Here is a 25,980-nt window from a genome sequence, read left to right as displayed (position 1 = left end):
AGTATATTTTAGGGGAAAAACAGAGCTTAGTATACAGTGTTTCGCCTCACTCTCCCTCGATCATTCATCGGTAAATACCGGTAATCGGCTTGACTCTACCCCATGCTAACGTTACAAAAAATTGAATTAAAAAGTAGTAGAGTACACCTCTGGAGCTAGTAGAATCTAACGTTTAACAGTGGTTAGATTCTAGTTTGTGAAATACTAGAGTCTACTAGCTAGGACTAACGTTAGGTATGCTTTTGCTAGGCAGCGTACCTGAGGTGACGCTGCGCTATTAAACAGTGTCCTGAGCCTTGCCCTTGCCTTGGCCTCCAATTTCCAAGCCAAGGCCCAACTAACTTTCTGAGTTTCAGTTTCAATTGCAAATCAAATTTCGTTAAGTTGCTGTGTCAATGTGATTTTGAATTTGCTAAAAGCAATTCCTCCTCAACAAACTCGTCTCCGTCAAAATCACGATCGCCAGAACCACCACCACTGCTTACACCACTGCTTTACAGAATACACTCTATGAGTTCTGTGCTTACACCGTAGGACGCCATTTTATTCCCCGACCACAATGCATTTCGCGTCGTGATTTCCGCCACAAGATTTACGACTTGCAGTGCGCCGAGCGTGAGTAATGGGATTACGGGAGGGGGAAAAAAACGCTGTCGGGGCCTGTCGGGGCCACGCATGACTTCAAAGGAAACTCAGAAGAGCACACTCCATCTTTCTTCCACCTCCCTGCTGATACACTTCTGATCTGTGCAGAGTACCACAGTGCAACAGTTTTGAATTCTACCAACAGCCAGGGAATAAGTAGAATTTGTAGCGTGTGCATACACATCACCAGCATTTGTTACAGCGTAATCCTTCTGTTCACCTTGATAAATCTTTCAATCAATTCATTGTTTGGTCTCTCTGGGTAGACCTCCAGCATACATCAACCCCCTGATTCTAAAATAAAGCCCGAATAAGCGTTCTTCATGAACTATACAGACGATCATTTATCTCCATGTTGTGGTGTAATGATTTCTAGGAAACAAATATAGCAATTAGCATCATAATAGCACACGAGTGGGCCATGTTCTTATTGCCTTCTTTTCATATTTGTCTTCCCAGAAAGGAAAGGGGGAGGGGAGTGGTGGCTTCACATAAAACTTTGAAGAACGCTGCACCGAAACATTTTTCCCTGAATCATACATGAGGTATTTCCTCAGTGGGCCTTTCTTCTTTATTTTCATTGATTCTTTATTCCAGGTTAGCATGATGGAGATAGCATGCAGTCCTCTGCTGCCACTACAAACCAACCTTTTGACTCTTCAATAGCTCCCAAAGGCTCTTTCTAGCTGGAGAAATTCCATGACATTAGAATATTGTGATGTTCACCCTTTCCATTTGTGCTGCAATGAAAAATCATGCTGTTATGGCACAAGATCTTTTTTTTTTTTCTTTTAAGATGATATTTGCAACCATACTGTGCACGTGTGATTGGATCTGCAGTTTGCTGATATTAATCTACAGCCTGGCCAGCTAAATGCACATTTTGCACAAGGCCACTGGGAGTGATCAAGAAATCAAAACAATGAGTGGAAGTCATCTTCAAAAGTTTTCTCTTGCTGAGGGATCACTGCAAGTACAGAGTAAAAAATGAAATAAAGTCAGAGTCTAAGTCAGGGTCAAAGTTCACAAAGCACACGTTACACAATATTAGTCCTGTAATTCTTGTTTTTCCTCCTTCTCTCTATATTGGTGTTTTGGGTGACTTTTGGCACAGTTGTCTAGCAACCTTAAAGTGAAAACAAAGTTCTGGTAAGGGCCTGAGAACCCTTCTGGCACCATTTCATATTTGCTTGCAATATATTGAAAGAGTCTACAAAGAAACTTACCTGGCTGATGCGGTTTGCCGGAATGATGAGTCGTTCTGGAGTATTTTGAGAAAAATAATAAAAGTCGGTAGACCGACTTTTATTCCAGAAGGCTCCAGACTAACTCGGTCTCAGGGAAAACTCGACCCTATTTCAGACAATTTACACACAGTTCGTGATCGCCATGTTCATCAGTACTCTATAATACTACGGGTACCAAACGAGGCCTTGATGAGAAGACAGGAAAGTGCGTGCTAATCCTGTACAAAACAAATGGACAGCGCGCGGTCCTCAAGCCTATATAGTATACGCACATCACCTCAGTTGCTGAGACGCGCGGTCTTTGAAGTTTTTGTTGTTGTTTATCAAGTGTCTTTGATTGTTTTTAGAGGTGCTTGAGAGGCACACACTAATTTTGCATGCGCGCCAAAGAGGTTTTTGATGCGCGCGTTGTAACAACTCGGACCATTACTGCGAGTAGCCAGAACGCTACAATGTAGTTTATACAGGCCGCTCCCATATGCATTGTACAACGCTGTACAATCCAGAGGGACAATTAATACAACTCATCCCGCCGTCAAGCAAAGCGAGGCCGAGTTATCCCCGAGTCCGAGTTTAGCCTGACCCCGTTCGGGTAAGTTCTGAGACTGAACGTTTTTGGTTAATATTTCTAATTTTCGTCGTTACCCATCGAATATCTTGTTATCACAGCGCTATTCTGCACATTTCCTAGGCATACGTTCACATTTTGGAGCAAAATCTGACAACTTTTGCAGGCGTACCAGAACTTTGTTTGGGCTTTAAATGTCATGTCACAATTTTTCCGGATGTTGTGATTTTTCACTCTCGGTGTGAATCACTGGCGTAGCCAGGGGGGGGGGGGGGGGGGGGGGGGGCGATGGGGGCGGTCGCCCCCCCTAAGATTTGGACCGAGGATTTGGGAGGCGGAAAAAAAAAAATGCGTGTATACTGTATGCATGCACATGAAGCGGGTCTCCTTTGCAACCTTTCATCAAATAAGATATTTTTTTTTGAATATTTAACTCAAAGTGTGCACCAGATCGTTGAATTTCAATTCAAAATATGCAAAATCTCTCGTGGTTGGGAGGGGGATACCCCCTCCCAAACCCTCCCCCTCTATGCCTCTTCCCTAGCTAAGTACACTTTTTAGATTTACAAAAAAATCTGAATAGTTCTGAGTGCACAAGACTTTTCACTAATATTCCGAAAACTGAAGGTTCCCTCATGTATAAGGGGAATTTCCCCTTTGAATCGACCCTTTCCTCCCTCAGCCCCCCCCCATCAGTTTTTTTTTTTTTTTTTGATTACCCAAATGTTGATTCCATCAAATATGCGTATTATGTGTATACGAGATATCTCAATTTCAACCTTAAAAAGATAAAAGCTCCATCGGAAGGGAAGAGTGGAGATAACACTCGCCAACGCTTTCTCCCTGCTCGCCCCCCCCCCCCCCGCACCCCCCCCCCCCCCCCCGCCATGCAAAGAAGTAGACTGTGGCTATACCAAGATCGCTTTATTTCAATTCTAAAAATGCAAAAGTGAAAAGAATTAATAGAAGAAGTGTTTTGGATTTATACCATTTTATAGGCAAATTGTTCAATAATAATCTACACTAAAAAATACTGCAATCTTAAACAAGTGGGACTGTTTCACGTCGTTAAAGCACGCAAAAACATGCATCAAATTGCACCATTTGCAACATCAAAATGCAAAAAGTTCTTACTGTGGGGGGGGGGACACTCCCCTCCCACACCCTCCCCTACCCCCTCGCTCGCTCCGCTCGCTCGGGTCCAGTCGCGTTCATGATATTCAGTGAAAAGAATTAATACAAGAAGTGTATCTAAATTATACCCTTTTATATAGGAAAATTGTTCAATAATAATCTACACTAAAATATACTGCAGTCTTAAAAAAGTGGGACTGTTTCACGTCATTAAAACACGCAAATACATGCATCAAATTGCACCATTTGCAAAATCAAAATGTAAAAAGTTCTCACCGTGGGAGGGGGAAAACCCCCCTCCAACACCCTCCCCTACCCCCTCGCTCGCTCCGCTCGCTCGGGTTCAGTCGCGTTCATGATATTCAGTGAAAAGATTTAATACAAGAAGTGTATTTGAATTATACCATTTTATAGGCAAATTGTTCAATAATAATCTACACTAAAATATACTGCAACCTTAAACAAGTGGGACTGTTTCACGTCGATAAAACGCGCAAAAACATGCATCAAATTGCACCATTTGCAACATCAAAATGCAAAAAGTTCTTATCGTGGGAGGGGGGACATCCCCTCCCACACCCTCCCCTCCCCCCTCGCTCGCTCCGCTCGCTCGGGTTCAGTCGAGTTGATGATATTCAGTGAAAAAGAATTAATACAAGAAGTGTATCTAAATTATACCATTTTATAGGCAAATTGTTCAACAATAATCTACACTAAAATATATTGCTACCTTGAACAAGTGGGATTGTTTCACGTCGATAAAACGCGCAAAAACATGCATCAAATTGCACCATTTGCAACATCAAAATGCAAAAAGTTCTTACCGTGGGAGGGGGGACACCCCCTCCCACACACTCCCCTCCCCCCTCGCTCGCTCCGCTCGCTCGGGATCAGTCGCGTTCATGATAATAATTCAGTGTTAATACAAGAAGTGTATTTAAATTATACCATGTTATAGGCAAATTGTTCAATAATAATCTACACTAAAATATACTGCTACCTTAAACAAGTGGGACTGTTTCACGTCGATAAAACGCGCAAAAACATGCATCAAATTGCACCATTTGCAACATCAAAATGCAAAAAGTTCTTACTGTGGGAGGGGGACACTCCCCTCCCACACCCTCCCCTCCCCCCACGTTCGCTCCGCTCGCCCGGGTCCAGTCGCGTTCATGATATTCAGTGAAACGAATTAATACAAGAAGTGTATCTAAATTATACCCTTTTATAGGCAAATTGTTCAATAATAATATACATCAAAATAAACTGCTACCATAAACAAGTGGGACTGTTTCACGTCGATAAAACGCGCTAAAACATGCATCAAATTGCACCATTTACAACATCCAAATGCAAAAAAGTTCTTACCGTGGGAGGGGGGACACCCCCCTCCCACACCCTCCCCCCCCCCCCTCGCTCGCTCCGCTCGCTCGGGCTCGGTCGCTTCGCTCCCTCGCAGACTAACCGCCCCCCCTAAGATGAAATCCTGGCTACGCCGTTGGTGTGAATGACCCCTAACAATGAAATTTACAGTGTGAATGACCCCAATAATGTAATTTACAGGCCCTACAATGTTCTCGTCTATGACACAATGCACATCACTACCTGCTATAGATCACAGAGGTCTAAATGGTCAGCTTCCCTTTTATGCAAGTAGGGAATTATGTCATGTGGGAAATTATCTAAAACTGTAGAGCCCTCCCTCTTCTTTGAGACATACAAGTCTTGTTGAACCTCAAGGTAACTGTAATTTGGGTTTATTGTATCAAATGAATGGTTGTAAACAATGGGGGGGGGGGGGGTTGTATTACTGTCTGGTACACGACAGCTTCCAGGAATTGTTGTGTGCATTTACACAGAACAGCATGAACCCACATTTTTAAACAGCAATGCATTTTCACGTACTTGAGTTACGCTGCAGGGAAGTCTAGCCGGAAAACTTGTTCATTTCCTACGCTGAAAGGGGATATCAGCTTGCAGATCTTCCTGAAATGGAGCGGAGTGGGAGTTTTCCTAAATTTTGCCTTGGGTTTTATTAGTACATTGAACAGAAACTACTTCCCCGAGAGTGTGGTTTGTAACCCTTCTATGAGCATCCATGTTGTATCTTACCACTTTCACTTTTACCCCAGCAAATCACTTGGAATTTTGAACATATGTACACTGTATATTGGTCTGAATGATGTGAGCTTCAAATATCAAATTTGAACATAAAAGAGGTTATACAGATTACTCATTCAAAACATTTTTTCCAGAATCATGGAAAATGAGAGGAACTGATAATCACTTGGCCAAGAAATCTGAAAGAAATTTGATCAGATTAGCTTGTTTTCTGATGTCAATAGGGCTGGTTTTCAACTATGAAGGATGAACTTTTGCAGACAAAGAAAAGAAGTTTGGTTCACTTTTTTAAAATACATAAACCAAAGTTCTTTTTGAATAGGGAAGAATGGTCTGAAAACAAATGGGGCATTAATTCCCATTCTATATGGTTTGAAATTCAATAGTAATACCTGAGATGTCTCAAAAATTAAGAAAATGTCTTCTGAGACTCATACAGGAGGAAATTGTGGAGCCTGCTGGGTGCATAAGCTCACCACGTCGTACCGCAACATGAATTGCACTAAAGCTGTCACATAATTCAAATCAAAACCAAACCTGCCATACGATTACAAATATTGGAAGTGCATGTACACTTGTCTTTCCATTCCCTCCATTTTAAACTTAAATGAACTATGACAATATGTCTTCCCATAGAAACCACTTATTTAAGAAGACACTCTAAAACTGTTTGAAATAAATGAAAATGGCTTGAGAGAAGCTGCCCTCTGAGGTAGGATCCTCAAATTGTTCAACGAATCGTTATTCCTAAAACTTCACAAGTTTGTAACTATGCGCGATGCGTTGTGTTGGTAATGGACAACTTTACACATATATCTTGTTGAGAATACCAATTAGAGAAGAAAAAATGCATTCCCAGTCAAAAACACAAGCATCATAAAAGTAATATTACCTTTTTTTAACAGACGTCAGTAATGAGTCGAGGGAATGTCTACTTTTCTCGAAAAATGAAATTTAGTGGAATTCTCTTTATCCCTATTCGTTCTACGCATGTGACATCACACACTGTAGTAGTCTTCTCATCCAGTAGTGACTGCACTGGTAGTGATACTTTCAAAAATTCAGAACTTTTGAACGGATTGTCAGATTTTCCCTAAACTTTCAGTAATGTGCTTAAATTAATATTGCTGCATTCACTCAATCTACATGTATATGAAGGTGGATTTGTCCTTTGAACTTTCCCCGACACACTTTAAAGAACTTTTTAGTTTGTATGTATAACTCCGATACAGGATATTAACTTCAAGCATACACCTTCCATTGCTTGTGTGTCAATTTCAAATGTTAAATACAAAGAAGCCTGAATGTCATGTTTAACCAGAAACCCTGTTTCCTTCCTGAGAAACCCGAATACCAGTGAATTCCACCCCTCTCTCATCCTCAGTCACTGACCCGATCATGAGAAGGATGTACTGTATTGATTTCCTCCTTATGGCAGCTGACATCCTGGTCGAGAACATCTTAAAGGTCACACACACACACACACACACACACACACACACACACACTGTGTCTACACAATGTGCCACTGAGTTCTCACACACAACCCTGCAACTCACAGAAATGTTGAGCATTACAAGAATTACATCATAAATTCCAAAAGCCTCCCGATGTTGGCATCCCCCAGGGCAGGGCTACAGCCTCAAGTTCTTACCGATAACGGCAAAGTAATTTCGCAGGCTAGGACTCTGAAATACTTTTCAGATGCTACCATAGTACCAAACAAATCAGAACAAAGAACCGTAATAAATTGGCCTAAAATCTGATACAATATGTACAAAAGGAAAGAAACAACAACAAATGAGTAGTAAATATTCATTTGTCTACCCCATGCATATTAACTGGGGGCAGAAATAAGAGGATACTGTACTATCAACAATACCTCACAGAAAATCTGAGACTTATACTCGGCTCAAATCTTTTCTGTTGCCTATTTTGCATGATTATGATTATGATTTATGACTAAAATCAGACTTGCTGTTTCTGTCTGATTGCCCCGGGGCAGCCTCTTTGACCTCAGATCATCTCTTCCTGTGAGCCTCGCCATTACTATCACCCAAGGATCGCCAGGTACACAGGGACTGCCAGACATTCAGCCATCAAAATCATAGAAATTCCAATGAGCGATCAGAAAGACACTTGTGTGTAAACATTGCAGCTCAACAGACCAAAATAATACCCACATAAGGGACGCTGTTGTATTCTATTGCCAGGATGTTGAAGGGAGATTTCAATATTCAAATGGCCTCCTGAAGATTCAGGGAGACTTGTGCAGCTCTACAGATACTCATGTCTACACCTGACTGTATAGAGGATTATCACAGGCAGGGCTCGATACTAACTTTTTTTCTCAGGTGGCCCATTTGGGCCACCAAAATCTTTGAATTCAAAATTTTGGTGGCCTAAAAAAGAAATCCAGTGGCTTGAAATAATAGAAAATACAAAAATTCATTTTGCATTTTAGCTGCCCAATCAGAAAAAAAAAAAATGGTGGCCAATATGAATTTTAAGTGGGCCCTGGGCCATCGCTAATGTCCACCCCTGTCATGGGTGATATATCTTGTCAAAAGATAAAAGCATAGCGTGGCTGGGGTGACAAGACCTTGCATCTCAAATATTGGTGAAAATCACTTTTTGGGATTAATGGTCAGATAATCAGTCAAGTGATGTCCTGTCCAAATCCTAGCTGTCTTATCCCAAAACTGAAGCCACCATGGCATGTCAGAGGAGAGGCTCTCACATTTGATAGAGTGCTTTGGCTGCCATGTCTTTTTAAGCTCTCCTGAACATTTGACATTTTGTAGATTTGAGGTCTTGTCGCCCCAGCAACGATATGCCCCCAGGTAGGCACTGAACTTGGTATCCGCCATTATAGGGTGCAGAGAGCCTGTCCACTGTAGAGTACTGCTTCAAGCCTATTTCATCTATTCATCCTTCTACGTGCGCTTTCACACTGTGCAGGTGTGCTATTTATTATCAAGTCCCTAAAATCAGCTATAGTGGCTGAGATCATCAATTTTTAAAGAGTGACCCTGGCACGTCATCTCTGACCTACAGCGCTGAAATTATGGCCGTGTTTTCTGGGTAAGGGGAGGAAATGGATCAGAGGAGATACCTTGGCTGTAGATTTCTCTCGATGAGAAGTTTTTGAGGACGGTGACATCATCAGCACTTTTACGGCAAGATGATCGACTACCGTTTGATATGTCTGGACAAAGTCTTTTGGAGAAGTTGAGGACAATTTATCATCCATCAAAGAATTTAGCAATACAGCAACATTTCTATCAGCACACTGAGTAAGGCATACAACTGTGAAAAAAGGAGTACTGTAAAAGTGAATATTTTCTCGTCAAAATTTGTGTGCGTTTTGTGCAACCAGCATGTAGCGATAGAATAAAAGCATGCAAATATTTTTGCTTCCTAGTACATCCTACATAATTATAGGCCCTATGCTCCAGTAATTGATGTCTCGATTCCGCAGAATTAAAAACATGCAAAACTCATCTTACTCGGCTGAGCACGAAAATTACTTTCGCGAAAATATCCATTTTTACAGTAGTTTAGGCCAAGTACTCACTTCTTATACATGTATTATGTAGGCCTATATTTATGCCTAGATTTTAAGCACAGTAATTGTTTGGGGGTTGCTGGATGTTTTTGTACTTTCTTGCAAACAATGAAAGACTTGCTATAATCACTTAGCTGAAGGATATCCTCTGGTCAGAGTGATGATGTCCTTGTGCAGGAGTGTGTAATCTGCTCTTTGGGATACCAGAGTACAGTATTTTATCTTCTACAAATATTTATTACATAAACAATTTGTCGCTCAGAAAAGAAAAATGTGTGTACATACAGCTGTGTGATGTAATCATTGTCCTTTCAACTGGAGCAGATATTTAGAATCAGATAAAAACCCATTATCTTTCATACAAGCAACATTGAATTGTGATTAGAATTGTTACTCGATACACAATTAATTTCCTAGAAACCCTCATCAAGAAATGGGGTTAAAAGGAAATCTACCGTGTATCAAACCTGAGGGACAGTACACAATACATCTGATGTACCATGCATGTACTATACCTTTGAGCATCCCCACGTGTTAAACAATTTTCCTATTTAGTTGCTATTAGACTGGAAGGACTTTGCTATGAAACATTCATCAATTATAGGACTGTTCAATTTACTATATGGCGAAATGAGTGGTTAGGGTTCCACCACACTGACAGGGAACCTGTTGCATTGGCCTTAAGGTCATTCACAATCTCATACTAGAATACAGGGGTAGCCAATGACATTGTGGTAATGAGTTTTTCTTACTAACAGGTGTAGCCAATGGCATTGTGGTAATGAGTTTTTCTTACTTCATGTGGTCTACTTGGAGTTGTTATTATTCTCTCCCCTGTCACACTTTCTGGATACACATTATGGCAGATAACCACTGCGCTCAGGCATGAATCGCAACATCAGACCCCGATGAGAGAGAGGGCACGATTCTTTTCTCAGAATGCATCAATTACACTGATGAGATCTGCATCTAATTAACCAGATGCAATGGGTAAAAGCAGCTACTGTAGGTGGTTACCACAATGGGAGTGATTTCTTCTTTATCTATCACCACTCTGTGAGTGCACTTCAATCTGACACACATATCAATCCATCTATAAAAAGGAACAATGCAATCAGCCATTCAGTGGGGGAAAAAAAAAAACACCTTCAAATAAAGCACATCCCATGAAACCTTTTACAAAGAATATCATAGGGCATTGAACCTGAACCAAACCAAGAACATCCCAGCAGTCAAATAACACTATCATGATTTAAAACTGAATTCTGATTAAAAGATAAAAAAATCAGACAAGGAAAATGGCAGCACTTTCATCGAAATTGGATGTAATATACAGGTAAAATGGCTATGGAATTTGAAAATTTGACAAGTTTTTAAAAATGAGTGAAATTGGTCACAATCCATTCCTACACATACATTGCATGATCTGTCTTTCATTTGATAAAAGTAAAAGATATTAATCCTTCGATGAACTTTTCCCGACTTCACACCTTCCTTGAAACCAGATGTCGGAATCTTCCAGCCATGTTTCACATTCATGCATCGTCTGAGATCCACTGTCCCATCCATCATTCTGACCACAAATTTCTACCTGCATGCAGTGAGCGAAGTTACATTGTGTGCACCACTATGCTCTGTACGTGTGCTGCAGTCACTGAACCCTGCTTCCTTGAGAGATCCCCTCAACAATGCTGCGATGAAAAAAAATTGTGACATCTCCCAATTAATGAATGACACCTGTGGCTGCACTCGCAGAGCCCTAGCACCCGCGACGACTCGTGTCCATGGGGCCATAGGCGAGCAGACAACCTAACCGTGACCACTCGTATCTTTCTCTCCTCTGCCGTCCCTCGCCGACAATGTCAGATTTTATCGCAGATACGTTCTCACATTGTTCACACACTGTTCTGCCTGGCTCGATGCACACTGCATTTAATAGCAAATGGCATTGATGCTTGCCATGTATTGACCGGAAGATCCCAATCATGTGTATTCAAGCTAATACATTGTAACATCCTGAACTATGGTTATGTACTTGCAAACTTTCCATGTAAAAAAAGTTCAGCAGTTAAGTTATTCCATGATAACATCTGATGCTGGAGAAGATAAAAGACCAGATGATGTGACACCATCACCTAAATACTAGAAAATAAAGGTAGTAGTTTATAATTAAAAATTTATCACTTTTTCTATCAACTTTATCATTTCAAACAAGGAAAAGTAGAAATTACGCGGTGCGTAATATATGTCCCCGCCGAAAGTTTAAATCTTTGGACTGGCATCAATGAGTGTAGAAGTTTTTAAGACCTCACCTAGTGCCATCACATATTAAGCAAATGGAATCGAAATCGGGTTAGAAATGGCGAAAGAGTAGCATTTTGTAGCCAATGTACAATAAGGTCAAAGAAGTCAAAGGTCAAAATTCTGTGTAGAGGTTTTGAAGCCCTCACCTAGTGCCATCACATAAAGCAAACGGAATCGAAATCAGGTTAGAAATGGCGAAAGAGTAGCATTTTGTAGCCAATGTAATAAGGTCAAAAATCAAGGTCAAAGGTCAAAGAAGTCAAAGGTCAAAATTCTGTGTAGAGGTTTTGAAGCCCTCACCTAGTGCCATCACATAAAGCAAACGGAATCGAAATCAGGTTAGAAATGGCGAAGGAGTAGCATTTTGTAGCAAAATGTACAATATAGGTCAAAAATCAAGGTCAAAGGTCAAAATTCTGTGTAAAAGTTTTGAAGCCCTCACCTAGTGCCATCACATAAAGCAAACGGAATCGAAATCGGGTTAGAAATGGCGAAGGAGTAGCATTTTGTAGCCAATGTACAATATAGGTAAAAAATCAAGGTCAAAGGTCAAAGAAGTCAAAGAAGTCAAAGGTCAAAATTCTGTGTAGAAGTTTTGAAGCCCTCACCTAGTGCCATCACATAAAGCAAACGAAATCGAAATCGGGTTAGAAATGGCGAAGGAGTAGCATTTTGTAGCAAAATGTACAATACAGGTCAAAAATCAAGGTCAAAGGTCAAACAAGTCAAAGGTCAAAATTCTGTGTAGAAGTTTTGAAGCCCTCACCTAGTGCCATCACATAAAGCAAACGGAATCGAAATCGGGTTAGAAATGGTGAAGGAGTAGCATTTTGTAGCAAAATGTACAATATAGGTCAAAGGTCAAGGTCAAAGATCACAACTGAAATTCTGTGTAGAAGTTTCAAAGCTCCCATATAGTGCTATCATATAAAGCAAACAGAATCAAAATTGGCTCATAAATGACAGAGAAGTAGCAAATTGAACATTTTGATCACACACGGACGCACACACATACATACACACACACATCACATACACACTTTTTTTGTTTTTCAATGATATTTTATTGATTTCATTCAATTCATTCATAAATCAACCCATTCTGGGTGTACCATGAACATAAAACGGTACAAATGCCATTCAAAACACAAATCCATTTATCAACTTATACTGCCAATCATCCCTCTTCAACATAACAACTCGATTATAAATCAATCCTACTGACCATTTCTTCACGAGAAAGTATTGATATGTACAAAAAAAAATATATTTGTATATTCTTTGACTATACTGAATGTTACTCACACTCACAAGGGTATATACATAAAAAAACAAACATAAAAAATACACACATACACACGGACACACACACGTACGGAGCCCGTTTCATAGTCCCCTGCTCGAACTCGTTCGGCGGGGACAAAAAGGCACAATTATATCATAGATAACTCATATATTTATTGCACATGAATTGCATGCACTTTTCATATACATCCATGACCATGATATCACTGTAATCATCATCATCATCATCACAACTACTATAATCATCATCAAAATAAAGAGAAAAATGTGAATGAACATATTCCTTGTTGTATAACACTACACACTCACCAACCCTGATAATTTTGAAGTTATTTGTGCCTGTCTTGTGGGCATAAACCTCATGAGGCCATGTCATGGTCTGCACAAAAGTCTCACATATCATTTACAAATTGTAGCAAGGTACAGTGCAGTCTGGCACTGTTGCCATGGAACGTATAAAGCTACAGAAATTGAGCCGAGGCACGAAAATCATGTATTCCCCAGGCTGCAATCCAATAGGACGGAGTGAAATTAAATCGGACCCATTAAAACCAATGAGTCACTCCCGACCTAGTATCAATTCAACACAACATATCGCTGAACACTCTTAGAGATATTGTCAACGTGAGTACCAGGTATATCCTATCCATGCTTGACATGTTTTACCAAATAAACAGTTGGACTCAAAACACAATAACAACAAAGGACTGGAGTATCAACCAACAACACACTGAAATCAGATGAGTCCTACCAAACGCACATGTCAAGTCAATGACGATTCAAGAATTGTGTATGAAACAGGTCAAAGCAAACAAGAATCATGGTTTCATGCTGCTTAAAGCTTTGAAATACAAGGCTCAATCCTTCAAACTCACTATTTTCTTTCCTTTCCACTCTTTATTTCCCTCTCCCTGTGTGGGAGGAGGAAGAATTCCTAGAGATGCAATTGCACATTACTCACTGCTAAGTGGATCTATTTGATATAAATAAAAGTTGATATGGCACAGGTCAGTGGCTGCATAGCATCTGCTGCCCAGTTATAGTAATTGGTTGCCATGGATACTCAGACATCCCTTCCTCGAGGAAGTTTCCCCAAAACCATTATTCATTCCCTCCGCCAAGGCCTGCACGGCACTGTGGCCTTTTGAGAGCGAGACCCAGCTAGCATAGATGACGCCATGTCCATGCAGTCTGAAATACATCACTGGGAAGAGATACGCAGTGTAGCCATGGCATTTCACGTTTATCTGCTGTTCCATATTTTGCCCTTACATCAATGTCAGAAAGAATTCAGGCTTCCACCTTATCGTCCATGACGTCACAGAAGACATTTGAATGGTCACTACAGTCAGGTTGGAAGGAAAAAATGAGTTTGATAGGTGCATGCACTCTGACAAAATTCATATTCATCTCTCTGGCTCTTAGCTGAGAAAATGTGGGAGCAAATTGCTTGGCAAAACTCCTGTACTTTGTTATCAGCATGACAAAAAACCCTGTTCTACAACAAGACAATTTCGTAACGATTAGTGTCCTTCTTCCAGAATGCTGAAAAGTACAAAATGATAACACTTGTGCAGACAACTACCAAAAATGGAAAGAAAGAAAGAAAAGATGAAGATATTACAGTTGTTTTGTTTTGTTTTGTTTGTTTGGCTCTAAACTGAAAAACTGCCAGTGCAAATTGCTTGGCAAAACTCTTGTACTTTGTGATCAGTATGATGGCAAAAACCTGTTCTACAACAAGACAATTTCATAACGATTATTTACCTTCTTCCATGAACGCTGAAAAGTACAAAATTATAACACTTGTGCGGCAAACTACCAAAAAAAAAAATGCTGTAGATATTACATTGTTTTGCTTGTTTGCAGGGATGCACAACATATTTTGTCAGCTTGGGATGCTAGTCAAGCAGTCTGTAATGGAGACTAATCAGCGTGGGCAGTCACCAGTCCCCTCCCGTCCAGTGTATCAACCTCAACACATAACATTAGCCAGAGTCACCTGTTGTCCAGTTTTAATGGCACGCATGATGCAGGGAGATGCATAAGGCTCATTAGAGAAGACTTCGTCTGCCTCGGGGATTCACTCATCAGGACAGCGAAAAACACGCAAGAAACTCAATAACAGAAGCAGCTCAACAAAGCTTTACAATCATCTTTAATCACCAGAGAATCTACTTCAGTCCTTTTTTTTTTCTTTTACGTTTGTTGTATTATGACGGTATCTTATGTATCAATGATCAGAGGGCATCAGCACGGATAATTCTCTCTCTCTCTACATGTACGACTCAAGAGCAGTGATCCTCATCAACATTTTCAACTCCAAAGTAATCAGCTTACAGCGCTGAAGGAGACTTAACAAAAACACTCAAATAATCATATATCTGAAGTATGTCTCTTATTATGTTCACTCGTGATGCAACATTCTTCAACTGATTGGCCATTCTTAACGACCTCACGCAATACATATCACGTTCTTGGTTGAATACTAAATACCAGTTTGCCATTTTTTCTTGACTGTGTAACTAATAATGAGCATTAATGCCCTGTGCAATGATAAGGAGGGACAATCATTTTAATGGAGCAAAAAGAGCAACACCAATTGCTTTGTGATAATGATTTTGATGATATGACTTAACACCATACATGAAAAAACCTATATAAAAAGTAAATAAGAATACTGTACTGTGGAAAACTCTCGCGGTGTCGATGTTATGATTCCACAGAAAAAAAAATGCATAACTCGTTTTAGCTGGCCAAGTGCAAAAAATTACTCACACAAAAATATCCACTTTTATAGAACATCAGGAGTCTAAAACAGGTTTGACCACACACACATGTACACACACACAACACAAACATACACACACATACAAGTCAGAGTGTAAGCAATGACAAGGTTTTCTTCTTCATGTTAAGAGATGAAAATGATATTGGGATGTGGTACTGTAGCTGGATGTAAGATGACAGAGGGAAAATACGAAATGTGGGAAATATTAACAGAAGACATTCTTTTTTTTCTACCTTTAATTAAAAAAAAAAATGTATCCTCCCAACAGAAAGAAAAAGCATGAGTCTATTTCTCTCATTCCAAACCAACCTGTCCGCAGAAGTCGATGTCTTCAGTGTGCCGACAGAATCCTCGGTCATCTTTGCGGGCAAACTGCTTCAGATGATGCAGGTTACCATGGACATAGGTATTTCTATGGAGGAACAAGAGAACAGAGATGGCAGCTGCAGTAAAGCTTCCACATTACAAGTGAACCTTAATCGTAAGACCTTTTTTGATACTGATATCTCAGTTAGATACATTTTTTTTTCTTCAGTAACAAGTTGTCTTACAACTTTAGTTAGCTAACATTCCATTGCACTGAAGTGATTGCATAATTCATAACCAATACGTTATTGGATCTTGCCTTGTTAATCTCTTTTACAACATTTTTTTCTGAAACAGGAATGTAAAGTTTCCTTTTGACTGATCAAGGTAAATACTGCTTTTAAATTATTGATAGTTTGTTTTATGTTTTTTTTTTTTTTGGATCAATTACAGTACAAACACATACTGATCACTACAGTGTTAGAATGGAATAAAATGTGCCACTGGAATTTATCAAAAACTGCATATGTTCAAAGTGAAGGTATTAAATTACAGAATGCACATCAAGCATATACATAGTATGTGGCTCTTGCTTGCTTTGTGGCAACACAAACTCTGTCCCCATTCACACATCTCTCTATATCCACCCAAAGCATTAGAAAGACATTTGTCATTCAGCAAATCCCCAACATTTTATCCCCCCGAAGTCCTGCTGAAAGGGGGTCCTGGCAATGTAAATGTGAAAGAAATGAGAAGTACAAAAACGGGCGAGGATATTACAAGCAGGATATGGGTTTTGAATTTCCTTTACTAAACATGCTTTTAGAATCTCAGACAGCAGATAGTAAATGCATTTCAAGATGGAGCAAGATAGATGTTTTACAGCATACTTGAGAAAACTGTAGCACTGTTTCAACCCAACCTCATCACATTTTTCCATTTTCGTCCACTGTTTTTATGGAAATTATAACAGTTGCTTCACAAACAGCTACTTTACATCTTTTAGACCTTTTCAGAGCCTCCCACCGAGGCAGTAGAATTTCTGTCTGTCTTCATAAGACAATTACCTCTTTTGACTTAGGAAACTAGCATGCACATCTCCAACAAACATGCATGACAGGTCTAAGTGGTGAAAATCCATGTGACTGCATCGACAACATTGTGCCTAGTAATCGTATCAAATCAAACCTGGGCATCATTGAGGCATTCGTAGATGTATGTCCCCTGAAGAAGCCTTTCACTAAATGCCTGAGACTAACATCACTTACCCACCACTTGTCTCTTTTATCCAAGGAACAGGGCGTGACCTGAAAAGAGGGCCTGCCTGGCTCGGTAAAACACGACAGATTTCTTACAAGACTGCTTCTATGCCCCTCTTACGTGTGCCACAAGGACGGAGGTTAGGAGGCTGTGTACCAACACAGAGCACATCTTCACAAGATGATGACAGCTAGCTAAGAGTCTACGGCAAACATATTGGGACTTTTATCAATGTCAAAAACAAATAAACAAACAAACAAACAAACAAAGACAGGGGATAAAAAATCACTGATCAAGTTTGACTTGAATTGATTTGATTCCATTTGATTCAATCTAATTTGATTTGTTTTGGACTTACAGCTTCAAAGTCCCTTCTGCAGGACTATGCTATGAGGATAAAAGGCCTAGACAGCCCAGGGGCACAACTGCTGTAGCCAGGGGACTTGAACCAGGGACCTTGTGATTGATAGTCCAGGGCCTTATCTACTGAACCACACCAGCTCCTGATATGTATCAAGCAAATATAGCAAGTAAAGCAATCCTCACAATTTCAGGAAATTATTGCGCTGACACATACATACAGCAGAGTAGGAAGATGGCATAGAAATAAAAAAAAAAAAAAAAAAAAATCAAAACATTGCTTCCCCCCAAAAAAAGTGTGGGGAAACACAATGAAGAATTTGTAAAGAAAAGAGGCAGATAACAATAAATGAATGACAGAGAGAAAAGGATAAGAGTGAGCAGGAGCACAAGTGAAAAAAGAGCAAGAAATCTCTGAATCTTTACCTGAGTGGAGAGATTTTCAGCATGGATGCCAAGTAGGACTCATCAGGAATGATACAAGTGCTGGCGAAGAAGTGTAGGTTGTTCATAAAGATCCCCCGGTCTGGACTCACCACCAGCTCAATGAAGTCCCTGTTGGATCAATGTGGTGACATGCATTATTTCATTTCATTCATTCTATGATATCTATTTCTATCCATGGTACAGCAAATATTACCCCCCCAAAAAAATAAAATAAAATAAGTGTCATACAATGCATTCAGACTTAAAGGGTGTGTACAGTTCTGGTCGAGGTGAGGATTTAGCATTTAACGTTTTGCGAGATATTCAGAAACCACTCTGTGAGATGTCAAAGAGCATGCAATTCTAAGGGGAATCAAAAGTTTATTTGATGACAATTGGTTTTGAAATGGCTGGGATATCCAAAAACAAGGTGAAAAAAAAAGAGATCCTAATAAAAGGCATGGCCTGTCGCCTTTTATTATTATCACTTTTTTTGATATCTCAGCCAATTGAAAACCAATTTTCATCAAATAAACGTTGAATCCTTCTTAAAATTACATGCTCTTTCATATTTCCTACGAGGTTTCTCGTTATCTCACTAAGGAATGTTCAAAACATGAATCCCCACCTCAACCAGCACTGTACAGTCCCTTTAAGTGTCAGAGGTACCCCAGTGGCACGCTTCAGAAAGTAAGACTGAATGTTCTCTGAACCATGCCAGATTGTGCCACTGTGGTGCACTCTGGATTGCTCTGGCACGGTTGCTTTATTTGGATGTGTTTTGTCTCATGCTTTATTTGAGACTGAATGCATCCAAATACAGAAGAAATAATGAGGCTGGCATTTTCTGGCCTTCAAGTCTGTTCAAGATATCATTACAATAAACTACTCAAAGAGATAAAAAAGAAAATTTGAAAGTTATCTCATATTGGCATATATATATACACTCAATAAAAAAAGTAAGTTCCCCCCTAGCATTTTTGGATATATATCTCAAAAAGTATTTTACCGATTTTCAAAATTCAAAGGGGAATGGATAGGGAATTTTATTACTCATAACATGAATGGCATATCATTGCCACCAGATATCATTATTGGTGTGAAAATGCATTTTATGTCAAAATGCATGGGAAAAAAAGTTGCACTTAAGTGATTTGCATTGACTTTTACACAAATAATCAAACAATCACTCATTATTCTGAACTTTTAAGCATGGTTTAAAATGCATATTTCTCTATTTCTTTCTTTTCATGAGCATACAGTGAAGTATTCAATAATTGATATGTCCACCATCCGCTTCAATGACCAGCCTGCATCTCTTCGTCATACTGTTAACTAAAGTTTGTACTTGCACTGCTCAATGTTGGCCCATGCTCTCTGCAAGATGCGCTAAAATTCTTGCAGTGAAGTGTCATCTTTCACCTTCTTGCTTGCTTTCCACTTAATGATATCCCCTAGTCTCCTGGCCACCTCCTTAACCGGAACCCCAGCTTCAAGGAAAGCTGTAGCTCTCCCTCTTTCAAAAATTTGCAGACGCGGCATGATGCAAAATAGCCATAAGCACATTAAAGTGATCAACCCAAATTGGAATTAAAGGACAAGTCCACCTTCATATACATAAGGATTGAGAGAATGCAGCAATATTAGTAGAACACATCAGTGAAAGTTTGAGGAAAATTGGACTATCCATTCAAAAGTTACGAATATTTTAAGTATCTGCGCAGTCACTGCTGGAAGAGAAGACTACTAGAGTGTATGATGTCACATGCGTACAACTATATAAGGAAAATAAAAAGAGAATTTCACAAAACTTTACTTTTTGAATAAAGTGCACATTTCTTCGACTTGCTACTGACGTATGTTAAGGGTAATATTATTCCCCCTGCCTTCTGAAAGAGAGAAGTCAAGTGTTCTTTTGTTATGCGATAAAAATGGAAATATGTTGAATTTTCTTTATTCTTTCTTTATATTGTTGTACTCATGTGACATCACAAGCTATGGTAGTCTTTTCATCCAGCCGTGACTGAGCAGAAACTTCAAAAATTCATAACTTTTTAACGGATTGTCCGATTTTGCTCAAACTCTCACTGATGTGTTCTACTAATATTGCTGCATTCACTCAACCCACATGTCTATGAAGGTGAACTTGTCCTTTAAAAAGCACATGGCTTCGACCAACATTTTCATATTGAAAAGGCCTATTGTTTAAGAAATATGCATAACAACTGTTTGATAGGGAAGCACACTGTACTTGAAGAAATTCCTAGGAATTACATAACAGTTTAAAAAGGTCATTTGGTAACTTGCATAGGAAATGTACACAATATGCTTCATAAAGTGCAACTTTTTTCCCCACGCATTTTGACATAAAATGCATTTTCTCACACCAATAATGATATCTGGTGGCAATGATATTGCATTCATGTTATGAGTAATAAAGTTCCCTATCCATTCCCGTTTGAATTATGAAAATCGGTAAAATACTTTTTGAGATATATCCGAAAATGCTAGGGGAAACTTACTTTTTTGGTTGAGTGTATATACACAATTATGAGTTCATCTCAGATACCGAAGGTAGCAAACATCAGTGACATAAACAGAAAAGCGCCAATTTTCTTTTCTCTATGACAGCACTCTTGAAAAAAAGAAAAAGCATGCTTGGTGATGAATACAAATAATACATAAACATTGACACAAAGATGCACATAATGTAATATTGCTTCACAAAATGGGTTTCCAACGGGGAAAACTGGCAATTCTTCACACCACAAGTGGAAGATTTTCTGACTTCACAAAACAAAACAGCGATTCCAGTCATTTCTGTGCATCAATTGTCTAAATTTCCTTCTCTCGAAATTCAATTTTACCTACTCAGGAGGCAAACACACTTTGCCAAGGCCATCAGGCGTGAATATATCTTCTTAACTGGACAAAAAATGGACCCTAATAGTGTCTGGCTTACATCAGGGAAAGAGCTGGACAATAAACAAAATGGCCCTGATACAATGAAATGACCAGTGTGCCCGACAGGATACTCTCTAGGTTTTCCAAACAAGAGTTTATCAGAAGCTGGACGCACTGACCATAACTAACCATTCTTTGGTGTCGCATCCATTTATAAAGATCACTGGAATACATTCCTCATGCTTCCTCTGACCCTTAACCCCCTCAGGCCCAGCTTCTCACCATGTCATTGAAGGAAACCCAAACCCAAAGAGAAATGTGGATTGGGTGAAGGCAGCAATATTAGTAGAACACATCAGTGAAAGTTTGAGGAAAATCGGACAATCGATGCAAAAGTTATGAATTTTTTTCATTTTTATTTCATTTCATTTTATTGTTTCTGTATGGTACAATACAATCAACTCTGATCACTTTCAGAAATGATTCATAATAATTCATGGCTGATTTTGCACATGACAGGTAATCAAATCTTTGTGACAAAGAACGAAGACATAATGATAATAAACAAAAAGTCAAGGTACCATACAGGAGGATCCCTAGTAAGCCGAGCTTGATGTTGGGGCCTCGTACACAGATAAATAAATAAACAGTTTCAACCAACTGTCGGTTTACTTAACTACAACAAGACAAACTAGTTTTACACAACAAAAACAGTTACACAACAAAACATACATGGACATGTACGCAGGTGATGCTAAGAAAGAAAAACAAAAAAGAAGGGGACAGCGATAATGAAAGATGGTGAGAAAGAACAGGAGAGAGAAAATGTTGGTGTTGGAACTGCTGGATGAGGAGACTACTAGAGATTATGATGCATGTGTGGACAACAATATAAAGAAAATATAGGCCCTAAAGGGAATTCCACAAAAATTTGTTTTTCATGAAAATTACACATTCCATCAACTTGATACTGACATGTTAAGGGTAGCAATTATTCCACCTGCTTTCTGAAAGCAGTCAGGTGCTCTATCACTATACTAGAAAAGTGAATTTTTGTGGAATTTTCTTTATATTTTCTTTATATTGTTGTCCACACATATGTCAAAACCTCTAGTAGTCTCCTCATTCAGTGGTTCCAACACCAAAATTTTAAAAAATCATAACTTGTGCATCAAATGTCTGATTTTCCTCAAACTTTCACTGATGTGTTCTACTAATGTTGCAGCTTTCACTTAATCCACATTGCTCTTTGGGCTTGGGTTCCCTTTAATAGTAAGCTCCTAAAGGTAATGACAGGGTTAATGTGGAACAGACCACTACCGCCTGTGTCTCCATCAAACTGGCATCTGGAACCACTTTCACTCAATCTCTCATATGAAAACAGAAAAATAATAGCATCTTCTACAGGTACCACCTACGTACCACCTTTGTGGTACCCCCAGGCATATCACAGCCTAACGACATGAAATACACACATATAAATATAAGCAAACAGGTATAGCAAACTACAGCAAAATATAAGTAAACTCTCTTTACCAATTCTAATTTGTTCTTTTGTGGAAGAACTGCATTTCACAACATATCAATGACTAGAACCTAGCAAAATTCTCACAATCACCTTCCTTGTTTGTAATGCAAGAAAAATTCAAACAAATCTCATGGATATACATTTCTACAGGTTTATTGACTCAACAGCTACCGACACCTGATACAATATATTGTATGTTTTACGGGACACGCAAAGGATTTTAACATCACAATATTTCACAGATGGAGAGGGAAATACAATTTCCTTGGCATTTCAAGGCATTACCGAGTTTAACCACATTTCTATCCTCAACAGCCCCAAACTGCGGTGACTCTGGGTTTAGGCAGGTGGGTAAAGACTTAACAGCCCACTTTCTCACTCAGATCCCAGGGATAACTGCAGATGCAATCCAATACCAAGGTCATAGGTCAACATACGCCCTTCTTTTACCCTCACGCTAGCTGGAAGTCAAATGAATTGGCCACACACAGATGGCTTGCTTTACAAGAAATGATGCAATGTCCTCGGAAACTTCTTTCATCAGAAGTGAGTTTACAAGTGTATCCATTAATTATTTCACCTTGTTACTCAGGCATAAAAGCAAGGACACAAACTCTTCTACCTCATTTCTTCCTCTCCCGCCTTCTCTCCATCCCCCCCCCCCCCCCCCCCCCAAGCTACACTGTTACGAAGTGGTGACTTTGTACATCAATAATCTACAGCTCTGGGAAGTACCACTCATCTAAAGGGTTACCACATAAGTGCAAGTTTGCCGGCAGCCCATGTAAAAAACAAACTTCCTTATGGTAAGCTGATACTAAAATGTATGCCAGTAGCTTAAAAGATTGAAAGGCACGGTGTAATGTTAGCAGTGCGCAACGTGGCAAATTACACTTTACATTCAGGCACATCAATAAATGATAAGAAACTCTCCAGGACGATGTCGGCAAACATGTCAGGTGATCACACGCTTCGAATATTTGGACTCAGACTGACTCTTGCCCAAAAGTAGAAGGCTTTGAGGAAGTTCATACCTAGAGTTTATTCGAACAACCTCACACCTGTCAATCACTGTGGCTTAACCCACGAATACCGCAGCTGAACGGGCACCACTATAAAAACGGAAAATTGCAGTGTCGACATTTGCACTGGGTGAACTTCTGTGAACTTTGCTTATTCATGATTTGGCAAATGAAGAGTGTGTGTGTGTGTTTTTTTTTTCTATAGAAAACGTACTCTAATTATTTGGATATCTCCCCTAGATCTTTGTGCATCCTTGTTTTCGTGCTGGCTCAGTGGAGCGTGGCATTCACAACAATTTCCACAACATTAAGTATTCAAAATATTTACAGCATTCTCTACACAGATACACAAAGTTTGTCTCTTCCCACTCACATTAGATATACTGTATGTACCAAATGTACATCACAAAATTCTCATATTTGCACTGATTCTGTGTACATTGCACTGACTTGGGACCACAATATTTAAAATGAAAAAAAAAAATTAAAGCAATTAATCCTTCTTTTTTTTTAAACAACCAACCATGATGGTCATGGCATACATTCACTTCCACCCGATAAGTTCGAGCAGGACTTTGGAAGAACAAAATTAATATTGAATTTATGCTGTGTTGCAGCCAGATACAGCAGAAGTTCATATCAGCGCTTCACTGAATATTGCCTGATGTTTATCATCGGGCTAATAGAAAGGCAAATCAAACAGTAGGTCCTGCAAACACCTTTGAAACGTACATCTCATTGTTTGTAGACCTTATCTAGTTGTTGACTAAATAATGTTAAAGGCATTATTTACCATTTGCACATGAAACAAAAACCAAGCTTTAGTGCTTCAAAATAGGTCTAAAATGTGAGTCAGGGGTAGCAACAACCAATGTAAAAATGTTAATCAGTGTAATCGATGTTAAGCATTGTTAAATACACAAAATGCAAACAATAGTTATGATAAAATTGTTTCTAGACTAAACTGTCTACAGTTATGGTTTGAAAAAAAAATAGTGATATCCCCTTATATTTAAGGCTTCATTACAAAAATTTTATATGGTAGGATGTTATGTGGTACTACTGACCTACACATAAGAATCACATGAGATAACTTGAACATATTTTAAATCACTGCTCCAAAAAGTAAACAGTACCTTTAAGGTCTTCTGCTTGAGTCAAATAACTACAGTACATACACCTTCATGTTACAAAAAAAGAGGAAAGATCTATATTTTTGGTAAAAGCGTATATACACATACACACATTCACACACATTAAATTTGGAATAGTCTCAAGCTATTTAAAAATGGCATTATATGCATGCTGTCCTAATAGTTGAGACTGGTGCTTGAAATATGTAAAGGAAAGTATAATAATACATTGAAAAGTCAGCTAAACTTGACTTCAATGAAATATTGATTTCACAACTTATTCATTTATTCATTTTTTATTTATCATTTTTTTTTTTTCCCTAGACAGTTCTCTGGAATGGTCCAGTTGTGGGCCGGTCACTGGAGGTGCACACTGACTTTGATTTTCAGTATTTATTTATCGTATTTATACACTGTATCTATTGTTTGACTTACATACGGTTTTAATATTTCAGTATTTTTGTATTATTTTGGATTAAATCTGAATATTCCGGTAAACTGTGTACTTAGAAACATCCAGATTAAATGTCTAATATATGTATTGTGTTATCATTAATATTGTTATTATTGTTATTATCATTATTATTATTATTATTATTACTACTACTATTATTATTATCATTATCATTATTATTATTATCTGTGAGTCAGAACACTTGAAAAGGACAGGTGCACCATATAGCACTCAAATGCCTATTAATTTGCTTGTCTTGGTGAGATGGTCAGGAAAAGTTGTGGTTCAGAGGATAACACCTTGCCTTTCACTTGAAGGCCCACTCGGGTTCTGGCCCTATCAGGGCCAATTTTTCCTTTGCCAACAACATTCCTCCCTACCCAAGCTAGGTGTATAGCATGGGTACTCCACAGGAGTTTTATATTTCTTGTAGTGCCATTATACAAGTCTGGGTTAGGCGAAGCATCAATATTACTAGATGCATACGACTCTCTTCTTATCGAAAGCACACACTCAGGATGTTCAAGGTTCAATACCCACCTTGAGAAGATGGCCCACTGCGAAGTACTGTGCATGTCGGTCCAGGATGGTCTCTTTCCCCTGTAGGACACATTGTAGACATGGCCACCACATCCGTACCAAACCGAGAAATCTGTGGGCTTGTCGCTCCTGTCCTTCCAGTTCCCATTCTGCCTCATGAAGTTGTGACCTTTTGACACAAAAAAAGACAAATCAACATATTGACACTTTTTTATTATCGTGTACTGTAAAAGTGGATATATTTGTGAGACTAATTTTTTTTTGCTCAGCTCTGGGTAGGAAGGGTTTCGCGCAGTTTTAATTCTGCAGAATCATGACATCAACTACTGGAACATAAGGCAAGCAAAAATAGTTGGGAGCTTTT

At 39.1% G+C, this 25,980-nt stretch overlaps 1 protein-coding gene across 1 annotated transcript in view; it reads right to left on the bottom strand.

Moving 5' to 3' along the window:
* LOC140241702 (uncharacterized) overlaps positions 1–25,980 on the bottom strand; it is a 134,269-nt gene that overhangs the window by 36,501 nt on the left and 71,788 nt on the right. Inside the window, exons 7-9 of the mRNA XM_072321448.1 lie at positions 25,617–25,785; positions 18,036–18,164; positions 15,993–16,095 (exon numbers count right to left, since the gene is read on the bottom strand). Coding sequence (XP_072177549.1) covers positions 15,993–16,095; positions 18,036–18,164; positions 25,617–25,785 — 401 coding nt within the window. The remainder of the gene's footprint in view (positions 1–15,992; positions 16,096–18,035; positions 18,165–25,616; positions 25,786–25,980) is intronic.

The sequence above is a fragment of the Diadema setosum genome, chromosome 18 (genome assembly GCF_964275005.1).
Source record: "Diadema setosum chromosome 18, eeDiaSeto1, whole genome shotgun sequence".
NCBI lineage: Eukaryota > Metazoa > Echinodermata > Echinoidea > Diadematoida > Diadematidae > Diadema > Diadema setosum.
The sequence above is the reverse complement of the archived record's forward strand: the minus strand, read 5'-3'. Positions and strand labels throughout refer to the sequence as shown.